Here is a 24,353-nt window from a genome sequence, read left to right on the forward strand (position 1 = left end):
GGGCCCAGTCTCTTAATGTTGCCAACAAATACATTAAAAAAAAAGATTGTTCTAATCATTGTGTCTCTGCCCAGTGGCATACACGAGCAGAAAAATCACATCTGGCACATGAATTCCCAGCCTGCGGGGATAGAACACTGCCGTTTACTGATCTCAAAAGGGTGCCCTAGGTTCCAGAACCAGGAAATATGGCAGTTACTGTGGCACGGAGTCTCTTCTGACTCCGAGCATAAAGAGCAAATGCCCTTCTCACTCCTCCCCCAAGACAGAAGTCAGTCCAAACCCACAAATGGCAGAGGTGTTTGTGAATACATATCTCTGAGTCCAACCCCACCTCCAAGTTCTCGAGAACCTCAGAATAGGAGAGAACCACCCACCTCCGTGGCCTGCCCACACGGAACAGCAGAGGCTTGGGTGTTTCAATTTAGGGAAGCCAGTGATTGCATGATTTCTCATGGTCTCTAACTTGGAAAGGATTACCAGAAGTGAATCATTATTTCTAGCTTATTAATACCAACAGCTGCTTCTGATAACACAAAGGACCAGAGAAGAAGAGAGGTCTGGCAGAGGGACTTTCCTCCATTATTAGCTTCGATAATAAAAGTATAAACAGAAGCACAATTCTCTCAATATTCTCTCAAGCTCTGGAAACAGGCCAGAGTTAAGTCTAGGTCTGTAGGTGTTCTGCTTCAAGAAAATCCTAAACCCATAATATAGATGCATAAGACAGAAAACTGTAATTCTCAGTTACCATCTACTCAGTGGGGAGATGTCGGTGGACCCTACAGAATATACAGCAGGCATGTGATCAGGGAGATAAGGGGTACTATCTACATTCTAAAAGGCTACCTGGGGGGGTGCCTGGGTGGCTCAGTCGGTTAAGCGACTGCCTTGGGCTCAGGTCATGATCCTGGAGTCCCGGGATCGAGTCCCGCATCGGGCTCCCTGCTCGGCAGGGAGTCTGCTTCTCCCTCTGACCCTCCCCCCTCTCATGCTCTTTCTCTCTCTCAAATAAAAAAAGAAAAAAAAAATCTTAAAAGGCTACCTGGGGGCTCCTGACTGGCTCAGTCATAGAGCATGGGACTCTTAACCTCGGGGTTGTGGGTTTGAGCCCCATGTTGGGCGTAGAGATTACTTTAAAAAAATAATAGAAGGCCACCTTGCTGTTCTCATCAAAAAGATCCAGAGAGAGCTTCCTAGGTTCTGGTTCCAGTAATGGAGGAGTAGGAAAATGGACTAACTCTCCCACAGATATTCAAAACCTTTAAAAACTGGCTATTTGAAAAGTCTGGAAAATGGCTCAAAACAGGCAGAACTAGAGAGAACAACATGCCCCTCAAAAAAAGGGAATTGCACTGGGCAAGATGTGCATTCGGACAGGTGTTTCTGTAGGGCATTCCCTAGCTGTGTGCAGGTAAGCTAAAATCCAGGTAGAGAGTTGCAGTATCAAACAAAGGACTTGGGGACTGCCGGAGCGGAGCAGGTGAGATCCTGGAAATGAAGGAAGCACAGAAGGAGAAACCCACATCTATTTCCACATTCCACTCACATACTTGCTGCGCCCTGGGGGGAGGAGGGGTCTCTAAGGAGCCCTGAGGAGAGCAACGGCTGGGAGGAGGACCCAGATGAGGAAAGCCATCAGTAGCTGCCCACAAAAGGGGAGATGAAGTGCAGACATCTAATCCTGCTAGTTCGGGGGGTGGGGGGCACTGTTCATCAAACATTGTTGGCTTCCCATGGAACAGCTGAAGGGCCTGAGGAGTAAGTAGCCTCTGTCCCAAGACTGATGAAAGGGAAACGCACACAGAGTGGGAATACCAGAAGGAAAAGAAAGGAGTGTGAAGTGGCAACACTCATAGATTTTTCCTTCCCGAGTAGGGAAAAGCCCCTTTCTTCCCTACTGGGTGTTTCTCTTCTCTGTGTGTCTCCTTCCCCTTCTGACACTTCCGCTTGCCAGGTCTGTGAAGGTTTCTCCCCACACCAAGCAATTCTCTATGACATCAGCTGGGGGTCCTGCAATTTAACTAAATTCTGGCACCATCTACCCAGAGATGGCATCAGATCCCACAGGTTAAGGGCTCAGTCCCACAAGACTGTCCCCCCCAGACCACACACACACACACACACACACACACACATTTTGGACACCTGCAAGCTCAGGTTGTCACCTTAAAATCATAATAGCAACTATGAATTGGGTGATCATAGCTTATGGGTAAATGAATGAAATGAATGACAGCAATGTTACAAGAGACAGAGGAAAAAATTCGGGATATTCTTTTATAAGGTACCTGCACTACCTGTGAACAGCTATTGTGTTATTTGAAAGTGGACTTCCATTCATTGTAAATGTATATTACAAATTCTAGTGCAACCACTAAAACTTTTTTTTTTTTTAAGATTTTATTTATTTTTTTTGATAGAGAGAGACACAGTGAGAGAGGGAACACAAGCAGGGGGAGTGGGAGAGGGAGAAGCAGGCTTCCTGCAGAGCAGGGAGCCCAATGTGGGACTCGATCCCAGGACCCTGGGATCATGACCTGAGCCGAAGGCAGACGCTTAACCGACTGAGCCACTCAGGCACCCCTCACTAAAACTTTTTTTGAAAGGAGTATAATTTATATGCTAAGAGAGGAGAGAAAATAGAATCATATCAAACGCTCAGTTAAAACCAGACAAAGAGAGGATTAAACACTAAGAAGTGAAAAACAAATGCAGCAAATAGAAAATGGTAACAAATAGGACCGATATTAATCCAAATACATCAACAACCACCTTAAATGTGAATTGGCTAAATACGCCAGTTAGAAGGCAGAGTTGACAGGATTAAAAAAAATCCAACTATAGCTTGTTTATAAGAAACCCACTTAAATATAAAGACAGATAAATTAAAAGTAAAGGGATTAAGATCTACCTTGCTAACACGAATCAGAACAGACCTAGAGTAGCTATATGAATTTCAGACAAAGTCAACTTCAGAACAAGACAAATGATCAGGGAAACAGAGAGGCGTTAATGATAAAGAAGTCAATTCTCCAAGAAGACATAAACAATCTAATGTGTGTGTGCATAACAGAACATCAAAATGCACGAGGCAGGAACCGATGGACCTGTAAGGAGAAATAGACAACCCCAAGGTGGTATTTGGAGACTTGACTACCTCTCTATCGGTAATTGGCATATGCAGCAGGGAGAAAAGCAGTAAGGACATAGTTGAGCTAAACAGCACCACCGATCAACAGGATTTAATTGACATTTATAGAATACTTCACCCAACAATGGCAGATTACACATTCTTCTCAAACTCACATGGAATATTCACCGAGACCATAAATCACACCTTAGCAAATATAAAATAGAAGTCACACCGAGTATGCTCTCAAGCCAACATGGAATTAAACTCAAGATCAATAACAGAAAGGTAGCTGGAAAATCCCAAAATATTTGGAGATTAAATAATACACTTCTAAGCAACACGGGGGTAAAAAAAAAAAAAAAAAAAAAGAGTCTCGAGAAATTTTTAAATATTTTGAAGGGAGGAAAATGAAAATATAACATCAAAATTTGTGGCATGCAGTGAAAGCGGTGCTCAGAGGAAAATATAAAATGGTGCAGCTACTCTGGGATGCAATTTGACAGGTTAAAAAAAACCCAACAAGTCAATATGCAACTGCCATGGGATCCAGCAATCGCACTCCTGGGAACGGCACTCCCCCAAAAATGAAGATTTATGTTCACACACAAAACTGTTCTTGCATGCGTCTAGAAGCTTGATTCATGATAGCCTCCACTGAGGAACTATGCAGAGATACTTAAACAGGTGGAATGATTAAAATAAGGATGGTACATCCGCATCGTCCATACTGCGGAGAACTACTCAACAGTAAAAAGGAGCGAACTGTTGATATGTACATCCACCTGGACGAATTTCCAGAGAATTATACGAAGTGGGAAAAAGGCCAATCTCAAAAGGTTTTGTACTGTATCATGCTTTCATATAACATTCTTGAGATGACAGTATTATAGAAATGTCAAACGGATGAGTGGTTGTCAGGGGCTAAGGAGGGGGTGGTGCTGGGAGGGAAGCAGGTGTGGTCCCCAAAGGGCAGTATGAGGGATCTTTGTGGTGGTGGAAATGTTTGTGTCCTGACTGTATCAAAGTCGATATCCTGGTCGTGATCTTGTACTATAGCTGTGCAAGATGTTACCATTGAGGCAAAGAGCGAAGGGTAAAAAGTCTCTCTCTGTTATTTCTTACAGCTGCACGTGAACCTATAATTATCTCAAAATAAAAAGTTTAACTAAGAAAAAACAATGATGGGGTGTGGGTTACACAGGTATACGCAATGGTCAATACTCGATCTATATTCTTTTTTTTTTTTTTTAAGATTTTATTTATTTATTTGAGACAGAGAGAATGAGAGAGACAGAGAGCATGAGAGGGAGGAGGGTCAGAGGGAGAAGCAGACTCCCCGCCGAGCAGGGAGCCCGATGCGGGACTCGATCCCGGGACTCCAGGATCATGACCTGAGCCGAAGGCAGTCGCTTAACCAACTGAGCCACCCAGGCGCCCCGATACTCGATCTATATTCTTAAGATCTGTGCATTATACTGTTTGTAAATTCAACTGCAATTTTAAAAATGATGTAACCTCCTAGCCGCCTAACTTACGGCTTTTCAATACACCAGGCAAAAGCGTGTTCATAATAAAGAATCTGAGATACAAATTTCTAATCATACCATAATTTCTCATAAATACTTTTTGTGTATGTTCCTTAGAGACTTGTCTTTTGTTAAAAAATTTTAATTCCATTGTAGTTAACATACAGTGTTATATTAGTTTCAGGCATACAATATAGTGATTCAACACTTCCATATATCACCCAGTGCTCATCACAAGTGTACTATTAATCCCCATCCCTATCTCACTCATCCCTCCACCTGCCTCCCCTCCAGTAACCCTCTGTTTGTTCTCTACAGTTAAGAATCTATTTTTTTGGGCGCCTCGGTGGCTCAGTTGGTTGAGCGACTGCCTTCGGCTCAGGTCATGATCCTAGAGTTCCTGGATCAAGTCCCGCATCGGGCTCCCTGCTCGGCAGGGAGTCTGCTTCTCCCTGTGACCCTCCCCCCTCTCATGTGCTCTCTGTCTCTCTCATTCTCTCTGTCTCAGATAAATAAATAAAAAAAAATCTATTTTTTTTTACCTTAGGGACTTAGTTTGAGTCAGTCTAACTTTAATAGGGTTCAACTGACATTATAATAAATTATTTCTACTTTCTAAATCATATATATATATAGTCTTGGCTCCAGCTTGAGTAACACTGTTTGAAACTTATCTAGGAGGATTCCTTAATATATTGAGTAACCCTTTTTTTGCCGCTTGTATTAGTAGATGTATTTTGGAACAATGGCAATGGTTTATCAGAAGCTGGGTTGTTTCATAAAAGAAATATTTAATATTATGAAACAAAACTGCAGGCTATGACACATAGTTCTACTCAATGTTCCACCGTAATTTCATTTATGATTAGGCATAACATTTATAAATTGTGAAATCTTAAAACTATTATCTAACAAGCAAAATAAATTAGAAAATAAGATTTGGGCTGAGAAAAATTTATAAAGGTTTTTAGTCAGCGAAAACTTCTTTTTATCACTCAACTAGTAACTTAGAACTTCATTATTTCTTGAAGCTTAATACTTCCACAGATTCTTTGCTTAAAATATGAGATTTCCTCGTAATTATCAGCAAATATTTTTTGTAATTTTTTGTAATCCAGTCAAATATCCCTCAACTTCAACTGAATGTATTTCCCAGAAGTAACTGAGGATATTAGAATCAGAGACTATTAAAACCAGAAGGTCCTGAGAGAAATTTTTGTTCAACCATGTCACTATACTCAGGAAGAAACGGAGGAATGAAAAGGTGAAATCCCTTGCCCAGGCCACAAACTGTTGCCCTGAATGTGCATTCAGGAGTATTTCTTTAGCGCCCTCTACTGTCGAGCCCTGTTAGATTGGCTGGGGGCCCAGGAGTTAATATTCTAGTAGGGGGAGAAAGACAAATAAATTGCTCACATACATAGACCATCAGATACACATACGTGCTATGAAGGAGAATAAAGTAGGGCAGGGGAAGCATTGCAGAAGGGAGTTGTAATTTTAGATACAGCGAGGTCTGAGAAGGCCTCAAAGATCAAATGACATCAGAACAGATTAAAGGAGGGAAGGAGGGGGTTCATAGGGGTGAAGGATGAAAAGCTTTCTGGGCAGAGGCAACAGTCAGTGCAGAGGCCTGAGGGAGCCTCCTACTTGGCCTGTTCCAGAAACAGCATGGAGGTAGGAGTGGCCGGAGCTCAGGTGGGAAATAGAGGACCAGGAGGAGGGATGCATGAAGAGCCTTCCAGGCCTTTGTAAGGACTCGGCTTTTACTCTCTAAGAAATGGGGAGCTACTGAAGGTTTTTGAGCGGGAGAGTGACCTACTCTAACTGGTTCTTTGGAGAATAGGCAGTAGGGAGGCAAGAACAAACACAGAGACCAGTTAGGAAGCTCTGAATTAATCCAGGGGAGAGATGATACTATTTGGCACCAGGGTAGTTGATATGGAGCTTGTGAGAAGGGAGTCAAATTTTTGAAGGTAGAACCAAAAGGGAGTAAATGGCAGAGGGAGAACTAGAACCCAGATTTCTGATGCTCCAGTTTTTAATGCACCATGTTGCTGAATTGTTTTTTTAGAGTCCAAGAAAGTATTCCCAAGAAATAATTGGATTTCTGAGTCACAATAAGAATTAGAGTTGTAAGTTTTCATATGCAGCTGAGGCACAGCCCACAATCATTCTAGCAAGAAAATGTTTATAATCAGAAATTATAATTGTCATGTTGACCCATCAGAAAGAAGAAAATTTTAATTACTTGCATTGTTGTTGCATTGACCCTAGACTTAAAGTATCAGTCTGAAATTGCACTACAGTTGTTAAAAAGAAAAGGCAGCAGCAGGTGGGCTCATAATAATTAAGTTAAACCTTCATTAGAAATTAAAATCTGGGGTACCTGGGTGGCTCAGTCAGTTAAGCGTCTGCCTTCAGCTCAGGTCGTGATCCCAGGGTCCTGGAATCGAGCCCCACGTTGGGCTCCTGGCTCAGTGAGGAGTCTGCTTCTCCCTCGGCCTCTCTCCCCTGCTCATGCTCGCTCTCTATCTCAAATGAATAAATAAAAAATCTTTTAAAAAAAGAAATGAAAGTCTGTCCCCTTTAATCAGCTGTAGAGGGTGTGTCCTACCCAAGCTTATTTGAAAACAGGGTTCATTAAAAGTGACACATTTTTCAGATACCAAGCTTAGACACGTATATCATTTCTCCATGCATAAGTCAGATGCCAAATAAATTGCTTTGTGTGCAAACATAACAATATTTACATCCAGCATAATTCAAGAAACTCATGTCTTCAGACACATGAAAAGATGCTCATCACTAGTCAGCAGGGAAATGCAAATCAAAACCACAATGAGGTATCACCTGACACTTGTCAGAACAGCTAGAATAAAAAAGACAAGAAGTAAGTGTTGGCGAGGATGTGGAGAAAAAGAACCCTCATGCACTGTGCGTGGGGATGCAAACTGGTGCAGCCACCGTGGAAAACAGTACGGAGGTTCCTCAAATTAAGCATAGGAATACCATACGATCCAGTAATCCCACTACTGGGTATTTACCCAAAGAAAATAAAAACACTAATTCAAAAACATACATGCACCCCAATGTTTATTGTAGCATTATTTACGACAGCCAAGATATGGAAGCAACCTAAGTGTCCATTAATGGATGAATAAAGATGTTAAGATTTTATTTATTGGGGCACCTGGGTGGCTCAATCAGTTAAGTGTCTGCCTTCAGCTCAGGTCATGATCCCAGGGTTCTGGGATCAAGCCCCACGTCGGGCTCCCTGCTCCACGGGGAGTCCACTTCTCCCTCTCCCTGCTGCTCCCCTACCCCCAACCTCGTGTTCTCTCTCTCCCTTGCTCACTCTTTCTCAAATAAATAAATCTTTTTAAAGATTTTATTTATTTGAGGGAGAGTGCATTAGTCAGGGGGAGGGGTAGAGGGAGAGAATCTCAAGCAGACTCCCCGCTGAGCAGGGAGCCCAATGCAGGGCCTGATCCCATGACCCTGAGATCATGACCTGAGCCCAAATCAAGAGTCGGTCGCTCAACTGAGCCACCCAGGTGCCTCAAGATTGATGGTTTATATTTGGTTAGGCTCTTAAGCCTTTATAAAGCTAGAACAGGATCCCCCCCCACCATTTTTTTTTTTCTGTTATTGACTTGTTTTTAAGAGACCAGATTATTTATATCTGGATGTTTGATCATTTCATCATGATGACATTTGGCTTGTTTCTCTATACCCTGTTCCTATATAGACGCTAGAGCTTGTCTTAGATTCATGTTTAATGTTTTTGACAATCATACTTCATAGGCAGTCCTGTCTACTTCCCATTTTGCCCACTAGGAGCATAACATCAGGATGTTCCACTGTTGGTGAAGCTAGTTTTGAGTAGTGTTGCCAATATCTCTTGTTGTATGACAAACGGTGCAAAAACAGTGTCTCTAAACCACTATCATTTCTTTTTCATGATTTCGTGGGTCCTGAATTCAATCAGAGCACAGTGGGGGCAGCCTGTCTTGGCTCCCTGATGCCTGGGACCCCAGCAAGAACACGTGAATGCAGAGGGCTGGAATCATTTCTTCACATGGCTGCTGGGGCTGGCAGTTAATGTGTTCTCTCCATGTAGCCTGGCATTCTTTCAACATGGTGACAAGGTTCCAAAGACCAGTATCCCAAGAAAGAGACAGATGGAATTCATATTGTCTTTAACAGCTAGCTTGGAAATCATGCAGTGGCACTTCTCTCCATTCTACTGGCTGAAGCTACAAAGATACGCCCAGATTCAAAGGGAGGGAACAAGGATCCTGCCTCTTGATGGAAGAGTGTTGATATCACATTGAGGGAGGGTGCATCAAAACTTAGACCTTTAAAAGTGTTATTTTCAAAAATAATAAGTAGAACAAGCCTGTCATTTTTCTTGAAAATGAAGTTCAAGGGCGCCTGGGTGGCTCAGTTGGTTAAGCGACTGCCTTCGGCTCAGGTCATGATCCTGGAGTCCCTGGATCGAGTCCGCATCAGGCTCCCTGCTCGGCAGGGAGTCTGCTTCTCCCTCTGACCCTCCCCCCTCTCATGCTCTCTCTCTCTCTCAAATAAATAAATAAAATCTTAAAAAAGAAAATGAAGTTCAAGTCACAGAAATTAGTTCTCGTTTGAAAATTAATGTCTTTATTATTCTTTGATGAATACAAGTCTTCCAGTGTATGCCCAAATTAATTTAACAGATTATGTGCTAATGGTTAAAATAGAGACTAACTGCTCACCTCAGTATCCATTCTACAAGTTAGACATATTTATTAACACAGTTGTTCACTATGAGCTTCAAGAAGAAATATTTCAAGCAGATAAAATGGTCTTTTATAGAAAAAAAAAAACATTTATAGAGAAAAATCAAGCAAGACTTAAAACAAAGTAAAGGATAATGCCATTATTATTTAAAGCAAGACATGAAGAATTAAACACATCTGAATTTAAATTAGGGAGGAAGAAGGGATAATAATATATAGTGCCCAAAATATATTCTGTGGTCCTCACGGTGACAGTATTAACCAGGCCACCAGGCCTAGGAGATGATTTTTCCCTCGGCTACAAGGATCAACCTGCCCGGCAAATGGCAGAGAGACTGTGATAGGTAACTTTGTGTCACCTGGACTGGCCACAGGGTGCCCACATTAAACCTTATTTCTGGATGTGTCTGTGAGGGTGAAGGGATTAGCATTTCAATCAGTGGACTCAGCAGACTGCCCTCCCCAGTGTGTGTGGGCATCATCCGATCCGTGGACGACCTGAGCACAACAAAAGGTGAAGGAAGGAGGAATTCACTTCTTTTCCTGCCTCACTGCTTGAGCCACAACATCGCATCTTCTCTGCTTCACAGGCCCTCAGACTCGGGACTGAATTACACATGGCTTTCCTGGGTCTCCAGCTTGCAGATGGCAGATCAGGGGCCGACCTAACCAATTTGTCATAATCTCTCTCTCTCTCTATATATATCTATCTCCTCTTGGTTCTATATCTCTGGAGAACACTGACTAAAACACACATAGCCAGACAGTCTCCTTAAGCGCACAAGAGAAACATCCTAAATTCTTGCAATCCAACCACCCATTTTCCATGACAACTATCAAACTGTTTACATGTTATTATCTTTTTCATCTCAGTATATTTTTATTACAATTTCATTACAGGTTGATGTTTATAGATTGGTTTATACCAAATGCATTTCAGGTAACCTGTTCCCTAACAACATATGGGAAAGCAGAATCATTACATGGAGGGGCTGCCTACAAATCCAACTTTTGCCTGTAGACTGAAATGCCATTGATAGAATTTTGACATTAATGACCTTTAATTCTAAAGAGCCTGGGTCTCACTGGGGCACCTGGGTGGCTTATTCGGTTAAGTGTCTGACTCTTCATCTCAGCTCAGGTCTTGATCTCAGGGTTGTGAGTTCAAGCCTCGCAATGAGCTCCATGCTGGGTGTGGAGCCTACTTAAAAAAAAAAAAAAAAAAAAAAAAAAAAAGGAGCCTGGGTACGCTTGACCTTATCTTCTTGACCTTTTCCTTCCATTATCACATGTGTATCTGTCTTACTGAGGTCTACAGCACTGTCACTAAACACAAAAACTAACCATGAATATTTTTTAGTTCCATTATATGCCTAGCACAGAGGCTCATGTGGTAGGGGATTAAATATGTACTGAAAGAAAGTGAATTTTAAAATATATATGCTTTACTTATTAAAACGTTTCATTTTTATAGGAAGCTAGAAAAAAAAATGAAAAAGCCAAAGAAATTTTATATATAAAGAAATTACATATAAGGAAACTATGTGAGTGGCCTCTACCCCCTATTGTTAGCCAGTTCAAAAGATCCCACGTGCTTCAGGTTATAACGTATCGGGTAAGGCCCCCCCCCTCGGACCTCTGAGAGCCTCCGGCAGTGTCGTAAGATATTCAGGATCACGTGAAAGCGCTTGTCAGCCTTCAGAGCTGTGAACTCCTTTATGTCAGCTTCCACTATGAAATAATGACCTGAAAATGAAGATATTAGTACTAATTTTCATTAAGGACAACTTTCAGGATGAGACTTTAATGCACTAGATTATGAACATGAGTAACATTGATCGTTTTTATTAGCATTAGGCACCCAAAGTTGAGAACAGGTATTCTTGCTAAAATGATTAGTATTCTCTCAACTGAAGTTGCATGTTTACTGTAGCATTTTAGAAACGTAGCCCTGCTTATATTACTGGCTATCTGTTTGTATCTTCTAAAAAATTGACTTTTCAAGAGGAAATATGGGATAGTGGTTAAGAGAATGAAACCCCCAGCAGCTCTGTCCCTTAACTGGCTGACGTTGGGCAAGTAACAGACGCTCTCTCTGCCTAATCTGCAAAATGGGGGTAACCGTACGTACCTCATAAGATGTGAGGACTAGAGCTCTCAATACACTATCTGTCGAATGTAAGTGCTATATAAGCAGGACCAACTGTTTTCATTACTACTCTAATTCTAAAAACACTGGGTATAGTTTCATAATAGACTCTAAAGCAGCATTTCTCTACCTTGGAACTACAGACATTTGGAACTAGTTATTTCTTTCCGTGGGAGCTGTCTTGTGCATTGTACTCAAGTCTACTTTTAGTCTCCAGCTGCCAGTAGCACCCCCAGCCCTAGTTGTAACAATCAAAAATATCTCCAGCGATGGAGAAAAATGTGCCCTAGTGGGAAAACCACTCCTGGTTAAGAACTACCTCTCTAGATTCAGAATTTTCTAGAATTCATCTTGTTTCTCACGATTTAGTTACACTCCAATTGACATGCACACCTATGTATGCTATCATTTTTACCTTTGGTATCCTTTGTTTCTTCGTCAATAAATCTGTGATAGAGATTTCTGGCCACGGAACTCATTGACTTTTTTGGTTGATGTAGGATCTTATATTTACTAACCACCGCCTTGTTGATTTCTTTAATAACATCATTAATTTGACAATAAGTTAAGCGAGATTTCATGTACCTGCAAATAAATATATGATTAATTTTTAAAAGAAATCATTTTACAAAATTATTTACTTTGAAAAATGTTTATGTATGATGACTTTATATAGAAGCAAAGCTATTAGAACTCCTCATAGAAAAAAAAGTGTATAGGGGCACCTGGGTGGCTCACTTGGTTGAGCATCCAACTCTTTTCAGCTCAGGTCATGATCTCAGAATTGTGAGATGGAGCCCCACGTCCAGCTCCACACTCAGCATGGAGTCTGCTTGAGATTTTCTCTCTCCCTCTCCCTCTGCCCCCACCCCCTGCCTAAATAAATAAATAAATAAATAAATCTTTTAAAAAAAATGTATATCAACTTCCAAATAAACCAGACATATCTCAACAGCTGAAAATTTAAATAGAACCACAAAGTATCTTAACTTCCCTATTTCTATCTGGATGTATTCATCTCCATCCTCTGCCTACAGAGAATGTACTTAGAGAGGAAGAAGGGTAACATCAATTTTAAATTGGGTCTCAAATACTACAATTTAAAATAGGGTCTCTTGCTGGTTAACTGCAAGACAGAAACTTATTTAAACATTTTTAAATGTTTGTGAGCAAGGGAAAGAAACATTTAAATATTAAATAAATTACATAACTTACACCACTCTGGTTTTTTGCAAACTTATCTGTTCTGAGAAAGAAAAAAAAAGAGGAGGAGGAGGAGGAGGGAAGATGGACAACAAAGGCCACAACAAAGATCGCAGCTCCGATCAGGACAGAGAGCCAGGTGAGCAAGATGGCAGAGGAAAGGGTCTGGGGGCGAGCTGGGGGGCGGAGGGGAGCCAGTGCACAGCTCTGGGCTCTACCCCCTCGAGCACTGGTCTTTCTCTAAATCCACTCTTCCAGTCGCATCTCCCTCTTGCCATCCTCCCAGTCACCACACAGTCTTAGAATATAAAAACAGAAGACTCGATTTCTCTGTACATACCAAAACCAAAACTCAATGATCTGCCTCCGTTTTTCCCTTCAACAAACTGTGGATTCAGTATGTGAAACTCTGCCCTTCACCTCTCCTCAGAGGGGCAGTTTCCTAATCAACTTCCATAATATAAAATAATATGTGAATATGTTTAAAGGAAAATGTTCATATTAACCAAGAAACATTCATTTTCATTATTCTCTTCTTTTATTTAAGGATCTTATTTGAGAGAGGGAGGGAGGGAGGGAGGGGGAGAGAGAAAGAGAACACAAGTGGGGTGGGGGGAGTGGGAGAGGGAGAAGCAGGCTCCCCGCTGAGCAGGGAGCCCAATGCGGGGCTCGATCCCAGGACCCTGAGATCATGACCTGAGCCGAAGGCAGACACTTAAATGAGTCACCTAGCTGCTCCTATTCTCTTCTTTTCTAAATGCATTTTTGCCGCTGTTCCCACAACCTGTTGATCCCACAGCTCCCCACAAAGCAATTCCTTTAAATCCTCTGAACGATCACCTTAATTTCAATACCCAACCCCACCCTCTGCCAATGTTCTCTACTTTAACTCAACCCTCAGTATTTATTTTTTAAAGATAATAAATAAAAGCCCCATGTTTGGAATATATTCTTCCTTATCCCAATTGTCTAAGTTCTCCCATGCAGTAAATAACCCCTTAAATTAAAAATGAATACTCTACTATGACTACGCTAATTTCCTTCCTTTATCTCTTCTTGGAAGCATTTTATAAAAGCCCATTTACTCCACTGTTCCTCACAGACATTTGCTTTTCTCTTTGGCTCAGCCAATGAGCAACAAAAACAACATTTAAAAAACTGAGTATCATCAAACAGAATTTTCATGAAAATAAAGCTACCATAAAAGAAATCACTGACAAAAAATAAAGATTAAAGAGAAAGGTCGGTCTCATTTTGATGAAATACAACACAACTAAGAAGCCCAAGTTTACAACAATAGTTAACAATGGCAAAACGCTCATAATAAAAAAAGTAAGTAAACTGTATTGACAGTGTAACCACATTGTTGTAATAACAATCAGAAACAACCTATTACATATGTGCAGTTAAATAAAATCTGGAAGGAAATACTCCCATTTTATCTGGGTGGTAGAATTACAGATGAGTTATTTTCTGACAACATGTTCTGACAAGTTATTACTTATATAATAAAAACATAACAAGAAATATAACAACATAAAGCCAAGAAGTTGGGCAAAGCCCTGGGATGATGAGTTTAAAATGATGAGTTTCCGGGGCACCTGGGTGGCTCAGGTGGTGAAGTGTCTCTGACTCATGATTTCAGCTCAGGTCGTGATCTCAGGGTCATGAGATTAAGCCCCACATGGAGCCCTACACGGGGTTCTGTGCTCAGTGGGGAGTCTGGTTCTCTCCTTCTTTCTCCCTCTTTCCCTCTGCCCCTCCCCCAATCATGCTCTCTCTTTAAAATAAATAAATCTTTGAACAAACAAACAGGAGTTTCCATAATGGGCTCTCCATCACTGTCTTCTGTAAAGAGCAAAGCAGACCTCCTTCCAGGGAAGGTATCTTGTCTTACTCACCCCTGTACTGTTCTCCTCAGTGACCCAGAGCCTGGAACAGAACACAGACTCAAACAAATGTGTGGCATAAGTTGAGGAACAAATGGAAACCAAACAGACACAATACCCACCATTCTAATTCTCAAAACTATACAGCACAATTTCCTTAAAATTACAGCAAAACTGAGGCTACTTTATTTATTTTTTAATTTTGTTTATTTATTTGAGAGAGAGCACGAAAGAGCCCAAGTGGGAGGAGGGAGAGGGACAAGCAGACTCCAAGCTAAGCGTGGAGCCTGATGCAGGGCTTGATCTCATGACCCGGAGATCATGACCTGAGCTGAAAACAAGAGTTGGACACTTAACTGACTAAGCCACCCAGGCGCCCCAGAACAGCTACTTTTAAAATGTAACTGGATAAATCTGTACCACAAAATGGTCCTGCAGAGGACTCAGCAATAAACTGATCCATCTCTAGATCTTGTTATGAAAAGAGCTTTAGACCAAATAAAAACCATGATTTTAAGCATCTTCAACAAAGATTTCCTGCATTTTCATTGTATAAGACTTTGAGAAAAGATCAATATTTGAACACAGCATGCTATGAATATAATCAAGCTTTAGGATTTAAACAATCATGTATGTTGACCATTAAAGGGTTGAATGTTAAAATTTTATCTTAAATACTTACGCTGGAATGCCATTAAATTCATCAGAAGTTATAAACAGCATTTCTTTAATACTTCTTTGTTCTTTTGGGGGCTTCTTTGTGGGTACAGGTTCCTCAACTTTGACTGGTTCTTCAGGGTCAAGATCTGACACATTAGCACTGCAGACAGAGATGCACAGATGTATAAGAGATCATGAGAATTTCACAGCATACTAGAAAATCTTCCTGGGTGCCTGGGTGGCTCAGTTGGTTAAGCGACTGCCTTCAGCTCAGGTCATGATCCTGGAGTCCCGGGATCGAGTCCCGCATCGGGCTCCCTGCTCAGCAGGGAGTCTGCTTCTCCCTCTGACCCTCCCCCGTCTCATGTGCTCTCTCTCTCTCTCATTCTCTCAAATAAATAAATAAAATCTTTAAAAAAAAAAAAAAGAAAATCTTCCCAACTAAAAATAATCAGTTAACAAATATAAGATTCATCTTGTTAAAATAATTTTATAGCTAACATTTTTTGCTGCCCCCACTCCTATTGTTCATGAAGATCTGAATAGTGAAGAGAATGCTGAAAAATTAAGTCCCCGAATCTTCATCAGTTACCCACTGGCTCCTCAAAGTCAATACGTGTGAAGTTGAACTTATCTTAACCACTAAACAGCTTCTCTTCCCGAATCCCTAATTTTGGACATAGAAACATTAGTCCTCTTATACTTCTAATTTTTCTAATTTATCCCACTGGTTGTTAGTATCAGTCCCTGCCTGTTACAGACTCATTTTAGTTGCCAGCAATGAGCATGGAACTCTTGGATTCAGTCCTACCCAATTTTTGGAGTCAGTGAGAAGCCTGATATAGCTCCTACCCCACTAGCTGAGAGTGTAGAAATAGGCTGTAGCTTCTGGGTTATTTAGCTGCCAGGGAAGGAACAGACCCTTGCTGGCAGCAGCAAGTAAAGCCATACCAGCTCGACTGCTCCAAAAAAGAAATGGGGTACAGGAGACAGAGTAGATCCAAGCCAAAAGCAAGTGAAGGGGATCTCAAGAAAGACAGGGAGGTGAGATCCCAAGATGACGGCTGAGCACCAGACACAGGGCAACCAGTCATAGTGCCTAAGGTGCTATGACTGTGGATGGCCATGTTGTAGGTTGTCAAGATGAAGAAGCCCAATGCTATGGCACCATCAACCTTCCATGAGTATGAGACTTCATGGTGAGCCTGGCTGACTCTTAGCTGTACTTGCTTGTCTTCACCAGAGGCTAAGGAAGCTCCTGATTTTTTTCTTCATGCCCTGCTGTATCAGCTGAAAACCATTTCAACCTACAGAAAGGTTCTGCTTTGACCTTGGCTGAAAACTGAAGCTAAGCCATAGTGAGGTCAGGAGAAGAAAAACTCCTCCTACTCCCCAGGCCATAGTCCTGCTGGATGTCTGATGTCCAGCTCACACTACAATCCTGGCAGATGTCCTGTGGTGACCTCTGTTCCTAGCGTTCATTCATGACCTCGCCCACCATTTTCTCTTCTTGCAGGGAAACTGCAAGGGACCCTGACCATGCCAGGCACTCTGCTGAGCTTATCTTCTTCTGGAGAACTTCAACCACCAGCAGTAATGTGACTCCTCCTACTCAGCAAGCCTCATGCCTTCCTTAATCTGACTGGTAGACACATCAACGTTTGTTTTACTCTTCTTCTTTAATTTGCACAAATAATGGTTAGTCACTTTTATGTATATATAGGATACATTTCAAACGTTAAAAAATTTTAAGTTACGCATGGAATGTTTTTAGACCTTTGGAACCCCCTTTTAGAAATGTAACTTTGGTGGCAGAAGCCTGGAGAGCGGGGAGTAGTGGAACCATGGAGGGACAAAACATAGGAGCGCTCAAAGCACAAAGACGAACGATGATGGAAGATCACACTCAGAGCCAGCCAATGAGAATGGAAGGGAGGGCTGGGACAGACAAAACCCCACAGAGGCAGCGTGCACAGCTGAGGGCTACAGAGAGAAAGACGGGCAGAAGGTACCCAGTTGCTGTCCAGGGAACGGGAGGAAGGCAGCAGGAATGGCGGGTGGCTAACAAGGGCCTGGTCAGCTTGGCCTCAAACACGCACAGCTGTGAGGACAGCTCATGTACTAGGCCCCTGGCAAGCAGCAGAGGTCCCGTCAAGGCTGGACCTGGACATCTGTGAGCACTGAGCACGGTGGAGGGGCTCACCTCCACACACAGCTTTAGGACTTTAGGAGACGCCCGCAGTTTAAAGGAGGGCAGAGAAACGGGAGGTGGCCAAGTCAGGGCTGCGGGCTGCCAGTGGAGCGCTGTGGCAGAGCAGAGCTCAGCACTTCCAACACAAAGAGACACAGAAAGACAATCTGAAAAGAAAGATCAGGGCTGAGGGGGAATTTCTGGATCGGTTTCCGAAGTGTGGTAGTACGGGCAGCCCAGGGACAGGCCGAGTGGCTCTGGGGAAAAGAGGAGGTGTGAACATATAGTGGTGGGGGACACACGGGGGACACTAGTTTGAGGGGGGAAAGCAAAGCTAAGTGTTTTGTTCCTGTGGCTGTTTTTAAGATGGGACATTTATTAAGCTTATTTTTACCCTAAGACAGTGGTTCTCAAGGATCAGGGGAGAATGTGTCCCCCAGAGGATATATGGCAATGTGAGGAGACATTTTTCACTGTCACAGCTGGGAGGGGTGGGGGGATGCCAGTGACAGCTAGCTGGTAGGCAGAGATCAGGGGTGCTACCAAACATCCTCACTGTCCTCACAACAAAGAATTATCTGGCCTAAGATGGCTGAGGTTGACAAATTCTGCTCTGAGGAAAAGAAATGAGAAAAAGTGGGAAAAGAGAGCCCAGCAGACACTCGCCCGTGGGAAAGAGGAGCGACATTTTCCGCAGAGGCAGCAGGACAAGAAGACTTGGGGGCGCCTGGGTGGCTCAATCATTAAGCGTCTGCCTTTGGCTCAGGTCATGGTCCCAGGATCCTGGGATCGAGCCCCACATCGGGCTCCCTGCTCTGCGGGAAGCCTGCTTCTCCCTCTCCCACTCCCCCTGCTTGTGTTCCCTCTCTCGCTGTCTCTCTCTGTCAAATAAATAAATAAAATCTTAAAAAAAAAAAAAAAAACATAATCACTAACAAAACCACAAGTCCATGAGAAAGCAGAAAGAGTTGAGGTGTTTAACAGTTTTATAAATGCAGACAGCAAGAATAATTATAAATACACTTACAAGTTCTGGCTTACTGTTACTTGAGGCAAATGGGGAGGAATGTTTTCTTTGAGATGCTCCACATCTTTATAATCCTCTTCAAGAGATTCACAGAGTTCCTAAAATTTAAAGAAAATGCTCCCAAGTAAGTGTCTGTCCTGCCTGTGTATGTTTTAAGACCTTATAAAGAGCATGAAAGACTCACTCACAATCATAATGACTGGGGGTGTTTAGAACACAGAAGAGGTGGAAAAGCACTGACTGCAGCAGTATTTTTTTTAAAACCCTTTGGTTTCTAGAGCTCTTTTTGGATGGCAAGATAGTAGCTTTCTCTACTGGTTTTCAGAGAATGACTGTTATAATCACATTACAACAGGGAGGGCTGACATTTAACTGCAGCTTTGGAAAGCAACTAAAAAATGTATGAAGGATTTATGTTTGTCATTCTGGTAAATTGCTTTTGTTGACTTAACAAACATTCCCCAGTGTTATCTGTACAACAGCTCCACGGGGAAGTACGTGCCTGGAGCGCGTGTATGAGAACCTACTCAGAACAACTTCCATTGCACATACTCCAGCTTAATGGAAATTTCCACTGGAAATTTTTGCTTTGTTTTTGTTTTGTGTTGTCTTTAGTTTACCTTTCACTACAACTTGACACTATGAATTCATGCAAATTTATTAAGAAAAATACTCTACACCTTTGGATTCCTGTCATCTGACTCTCAATCATAAGAAGAACAAAACTTCTAAATAGTCTTCAATTCTGAATGTAACATTCTCTAGGCCCACACTTAACCATGGGCACTTTTGGGTAGGTTAGAACTGAAACTAATATTGGCTTCTGTTTTGAATTTATAGGACATCTTTCTTTCAAAGAGATGAATGATGTTCATAGCCACTAATTTCATTTCAACTAGTAATAGGATAGACATATTCATGCCCATTCCTATAGCTGAAAAGTCTTTACAGACCTTAAGGATTATAAGGCTGGAAGGGACCATGGAGGCCACCTTGTTCAATCCCACGGAACACATCAGCAGCTCTAACAGCATGAGGTAACTACGTACAGATTGCGTATTTTCCCAGAAGTACACAAGCACTTTCATTAGTCAGTTAGAAAGCTTACTTAGAACAAAATGGTGTGCGACTGAGACTCAAGTGTTTCTGTACTTGAGAATCCTTACATTTTATAGAACAGAGAAATGCAGAATAGAAGGGACCTAAGAAATAGTTCGGTATGACTCATTATTTTCCAAACGAGGACCACAAGACCCAAAAAGGTAAAAGGTCTTTCTCAGGGTGACAGAGGGTGCTAAGGGCAGCCAGGGTGAGAATCTGCATCTCCTTGCCCCAGGGTAGGTGTTCCTGACACACCACTCTACCAGATCACTTGTTTAAATTAAACCTACCAAAAATTATTTAGGATATCTTCCTTTTAGTACAGTTCAATTTCATTGGCAACCAGCATAAAGAAACACCTGTGGAGCTCTGGAGTCCTTTATACTAAGAAGATACAATGCAAATGGCACTCTATACCATTAGTAATTTAAAAAGGTAAGAACATCTTAAAAATTTAAAGAATCCTTCAGAATCCCCTGGTGATGACGGAGTTTGTATCTATTGCCCTTTCATTTCTTTACTGGAAAAACATTACCTTGAGTGAATGGTTGGTTTGTTCTTGATATTGAATCTCCAATTCCAATTTATTTAGAAGTTCATTTACTACAATGATTTCATCTCCTATTTTATCTAATGTAGTCTTCAAGGTAGGTTCCTGACCTATTAACAGACAAAGAGGGAATGAAAAATAAAGTATACAGAAAAGTATTAGCATACTGTATTCTTTAACTCAGTTGTTCCCAATTAAACTCTTGGACCAGAGCTTTACTTTAGAGAGACACTTAGGGAGGAGATAGGACTCTTGTTTCAGCCCCTAGGACCTGTCTCCCTGGATAATCTCAAGACTTCATTTCTAAGTAATACGGTAGAGAAGGAAGAGAGAGATAAGTACGAAGTGTCCCCTGAGTCTTTTGATTTTGGCAAAGTCTTCTACTATGATAAAACACCTAGAAATGTTAGATTAAAAAAACAAAACAAAAAACTTCTACATGCAGAGCTGAGCTTTCATGAGAATAAGGTAACTCTCAAGGGCTTCAGCATGAAGACAGACCTGCAGACTGGCAGAATGTGGGAGCTGATGCTGCAGCAGCCCTAACTGGGGGTACAGAGGAAATCTGGAGAGAGGAGTTTGCCAGTCTCAGCAACACAACACATCTGGTTTTAATGGGGGCAAGAACTAAGGCTTTTGTACTTCAAAGCACAGGGTGTTGGAAGTGAGAATCCCAAACGAGGCTTCTTCATGGAATAAACCTTCAGTTAAAGTGTACACCTCAAAATTCTAATCGCTGGCCAGGGAGAGGAGCTTGTGTTTTGGACAGGCTCTCAAGGGTGTGTGGAAGATGGGGGAGAGTTTCCCTTCAGAATTTGTAGTAGTGGCTTGGGATGCACCTGGGTTTGAGATTCATATTTACACTATTTACTAGTCCTAAACAGAAAAAGTAACATAAAAAGTCACAGGCTGGTACTAAGCCTGGGGTGCTTGACAAAAACAAACACCAGGCATTTATAAAGTAGCATGCTCTCATACTCCCAACCCCACCTCCTGGCACCCCTCTCTAGTTCTATAGATTTGAGGATGGGAAAACCAGGGTCTCCTCCTCCCTAGAAATAAAAGAAGTAATAAAAAAAGTTTTGAAGAGCAGATCAAAAGCACAAAAGAAAAACTATCCTCATAATCAAATCTTTCCTTCTTTATTTCTAGTAACCAATGAAATACACATAAGTAAAGGCACAATTGGGGAGATGGGGGGGAAAAAATAAACAAAAACACAATTTGACTATATCTGTAGATTATGGAGGCTGTAGAGTGAAATGGCCAGAAGGTCCAAGACCTAAAGCCAGAGACACCAGCACCTACCTCAAGGTTACTGTGAAGATAAACGAGACAGTACATATAAGATGGGTTGAACACTGTGCCCGGAATCTGGTAAAACACTCAATAAATGCTAACTACTATTCATCATCATCATCATGACAAGCAGCATATAATTCTATCTAATAGGGCAATATTAATTGCATTTGACAGTAGGTTCGTAACAACTAAAAGAAATTAGTAATAAGAGTACGGATGTCTCTATTGAGATTAATTTATAAGGAGTAAATAACTAGTTTGGATACACTGGTATCTCAAATAATTTGTCACCTAAATTTTAGGGCCTTGTCTACTGATTTATAGAAACATAATCAACTAAGCAAATACAATACTTTTAATAGAAGTAATCTAGTAAATTACTCCAGCCAGAGTGGCAAACAAATTACTGGGCTCTACTAAATAAGCTATGGAACCAAAAAGACAAATCATTCTCCCCACATACAAATGATGGTTACTGAGTGTGTAGTGATCTAATAGTTCACATTGCTTAGGCCAGTCCTCATGCTTTGGTGGGATCATTTGAATTCAAGGTTTAGTTGTTTTATAGGTCTCTAAATTTTATCTGTTTATCCCACGTAATCATGCCCCTAGAAAGAGAAGCTAAACAAGACTAGTTATAGATGTCCTTTCTGCGTTATTGAATAAAAGTGGCATAGAAGTAGAAAGAATACTAGACTGGGAATCAAGATACAAAACTGTAGTCCCAACCGACTACCTAGGAGATAGGGGAGCTGGGTAAGTCATTTGGCTTCTGAGAGTCATGTGTGAAATGAGGGAGCTGGAGAAGATGAACCCACAGTCCCTTCAGCTTTAACTTTCTACAGAGAATGTGAGCCGTAAACTGTATAATGGATGATGTTCCTTTACTGGAGGTTCTCAACAAGAGATGAAGAATATCAAAGTCCCTAGAAGGACATGTATAATTCGAAAGGGCATTTCAACATTATAATTTCATATTTTAAAAAATTTCTTAGGGGCGCCTGGGTGGCTCAGCCAGTTGAGCGGCTGCCTTCAGCTCAGGTCATGGTCCCAGGGTCCTGGGATCGAGCCCCGCATCGGGCTCCCTGCTCAGCGGAGAGCCTGCTTCTCCCTCTGCCTCTGCCTGCCACTCTGCCTACTTGTGCTCTCTATCTCTCTGTCAAATAAATTAATAAAATCTTAAAAAAAAAAAATTTCTTAAATTACCAATTCATAGTACAAACTACACTGAACTTCACCACAATTTTCCCAGCAGGTAGAATTCTGCCTATAAATAAATCTTAAGCTCTCCTAGAATGGACCCAGGAGCTCACAATTTTTGTAAACAATATTTTCCCAGACTTGACAAGGATCACCCATTTCTTTGCACTGTCATTGCCTCATCCTCTTTCAGCACTTCAAAATATTCTGGAAGATGGTTACAACCTCCAAGCTTCTGGACATTAGAAGAACTGGACATTTTCAATCGGTTGTCTCCTAGTCATATATAACGATAAGCTTCCTCCAAAGCAGGCTGGAGATGGATAATGGGCTATTTTTACCTCTGTGGGTCTTTTCCACTTCTATTTTTATTCCTTACCTTTCAGTATCTCCACTTAGCTTTAACACCACAAATGCTTGATAACCTTCAAATCTTCCTATTGTGCCTTGTGTATCTCAGAAAAACACAAGCAATTAAGTCTAATTAATATCCAGTTCATTGTTCAATATAACTTACATGTTAGTACTCTGCAATATTCAAAATATTAGTGCTGGAGTGCTTCAAAAAACCACTATTTGAAAGTTAAAATTATCTTTCACTTCACCAGGCATAAGATAGTCAAAGTGGAACAATAATTAAAGTGCATTTTATGTCTACGACGTCAGTGGAATCTGTCCTACTTACCACAATTTCTCAGTGACAGAGTTCTTTTAATGTTGGCAATCTTTTCATTAATATGAGAGCATAATTGTTCCAGATCCGAGGAGGCCATCCTTTAAGCCTCTGAAGAAGAAAAAATAAACATTTACAAAAACAGAAAGGACAAGTTTCTGTTTACTTTCAAAATCCAATACTGGTATCTACCAGTATTGATCAGTAATATGAGCCAGTAAATGGGCCACAGAGGTGATCCAGTAAATCACATCTTGAAAAGAAAGTACAAAAACTCAATTTCTTTCAATTCTACAAAATTCAGTCTTTAACTAGAGTCTAATACTGACTTGTCTTTGAGCCTTCTGTAATCAACGCATCCCAAACCAAGGTACAGGGGATTTAGGGGGACAAATGCACTATTTATATATAAAGACAACTCGGAAATTTTCTTTAAAACCGCAAAGTACACATGCATTAAAAAGAAAACACACAGTTAAGTGCAAAGAAACGAGTCCAAGTAAGCATTTCTCCCATGCTGCGGGGGACTGGAGCTTTACGGTTTGGGGTTGATACAGAGGCAGAGGGAGGTGAAGGAAGGAGTCAGTTATTCATTCCGAGGGTAGGACAGATCTAAAGCATCCACTCCAGCCAACCGAGCGGTGGGAAGAAAAGCCCGGTTCCTACTCCGCCCAAACAATGCCTTCCGTCTGCCTCCGAGGGCAGGACCCCCAACTTCAGAACCCAACCTGGCGCGGGTCCGGGAGCAAAGCGCCACTCGCTGCAGTACCGCGAGCCGTCGAGACCCCAGTCTCGGAAGCCCAGGATCGCGAGACGCGACTCCGGGAGCGAAATTCAAAGTGCCCGCCGGGGCCCGGCGCCGCGCAGGCGCACCTCGGCGCCCCCGGAAGGCGGGCAGCTCGAGTTCCGGCGCTCTCGGGGGCCGCAGCGGGGCGGGGCCGCAGCGGGGCGGGGCCGCAGCGGGG

The 24,353-nt window shown here is 41.9% G+C and overlaps 1 protein-coding gene across 1 annotated transcript in view; it reads right to left on the reverse strand.

Moving 5' to 3' along the window:
• Positions 1-10,725: 10,725 nt before the first annotated feature.
• Positions 10,726-24,353, reverse strand: part of SKA1 (spindle and kinetochore associated complex subunit 1) — a 27,176-nt gene continuing 13,548 nt past the window's right edge. Inside the window, 7 exon segments of the mRNA XM_034995891.1 lie at positions 10,726-11,072; positions 11,074-11,189; positions 12,008-12,177; positions 15,367-15,504; positions 18,563-18,660; positions 20,199-20,323; positions 23,401-23,499. Of these exon segments, the coding sequence (XP_034851782.1) occupies positions 11,040-11,072; positions 11,074-11,189; positions 12,008-12,177; positions 15,367-15,504; positions 18,563-18,660; positions 20,199-20,323; positions 23,401-23,488 (768 nt within the window). The 5' untranslated portion in view covers positions 23,489-23,499 and the 3' untranslated portion in view covers positions 10,726-11,039.

The sequence above is a fragment of the Mirounga leonina genome, unplaced genomic scaffold (assembly GCF_011800145.1).
Source record: "Mirounga leonina isolate KUSES-001 unplaced genomic scaffold, KU_Mleo_1.0 Mir_93, whole genome shotgun sequence".
Taxonomy (NCBI): domain Eukaryota; kingdom Metazoa; phylum Chordata; class Mammalia; order Carnivora; family Phocidae; genus Mirounga; species Mirounga leonina.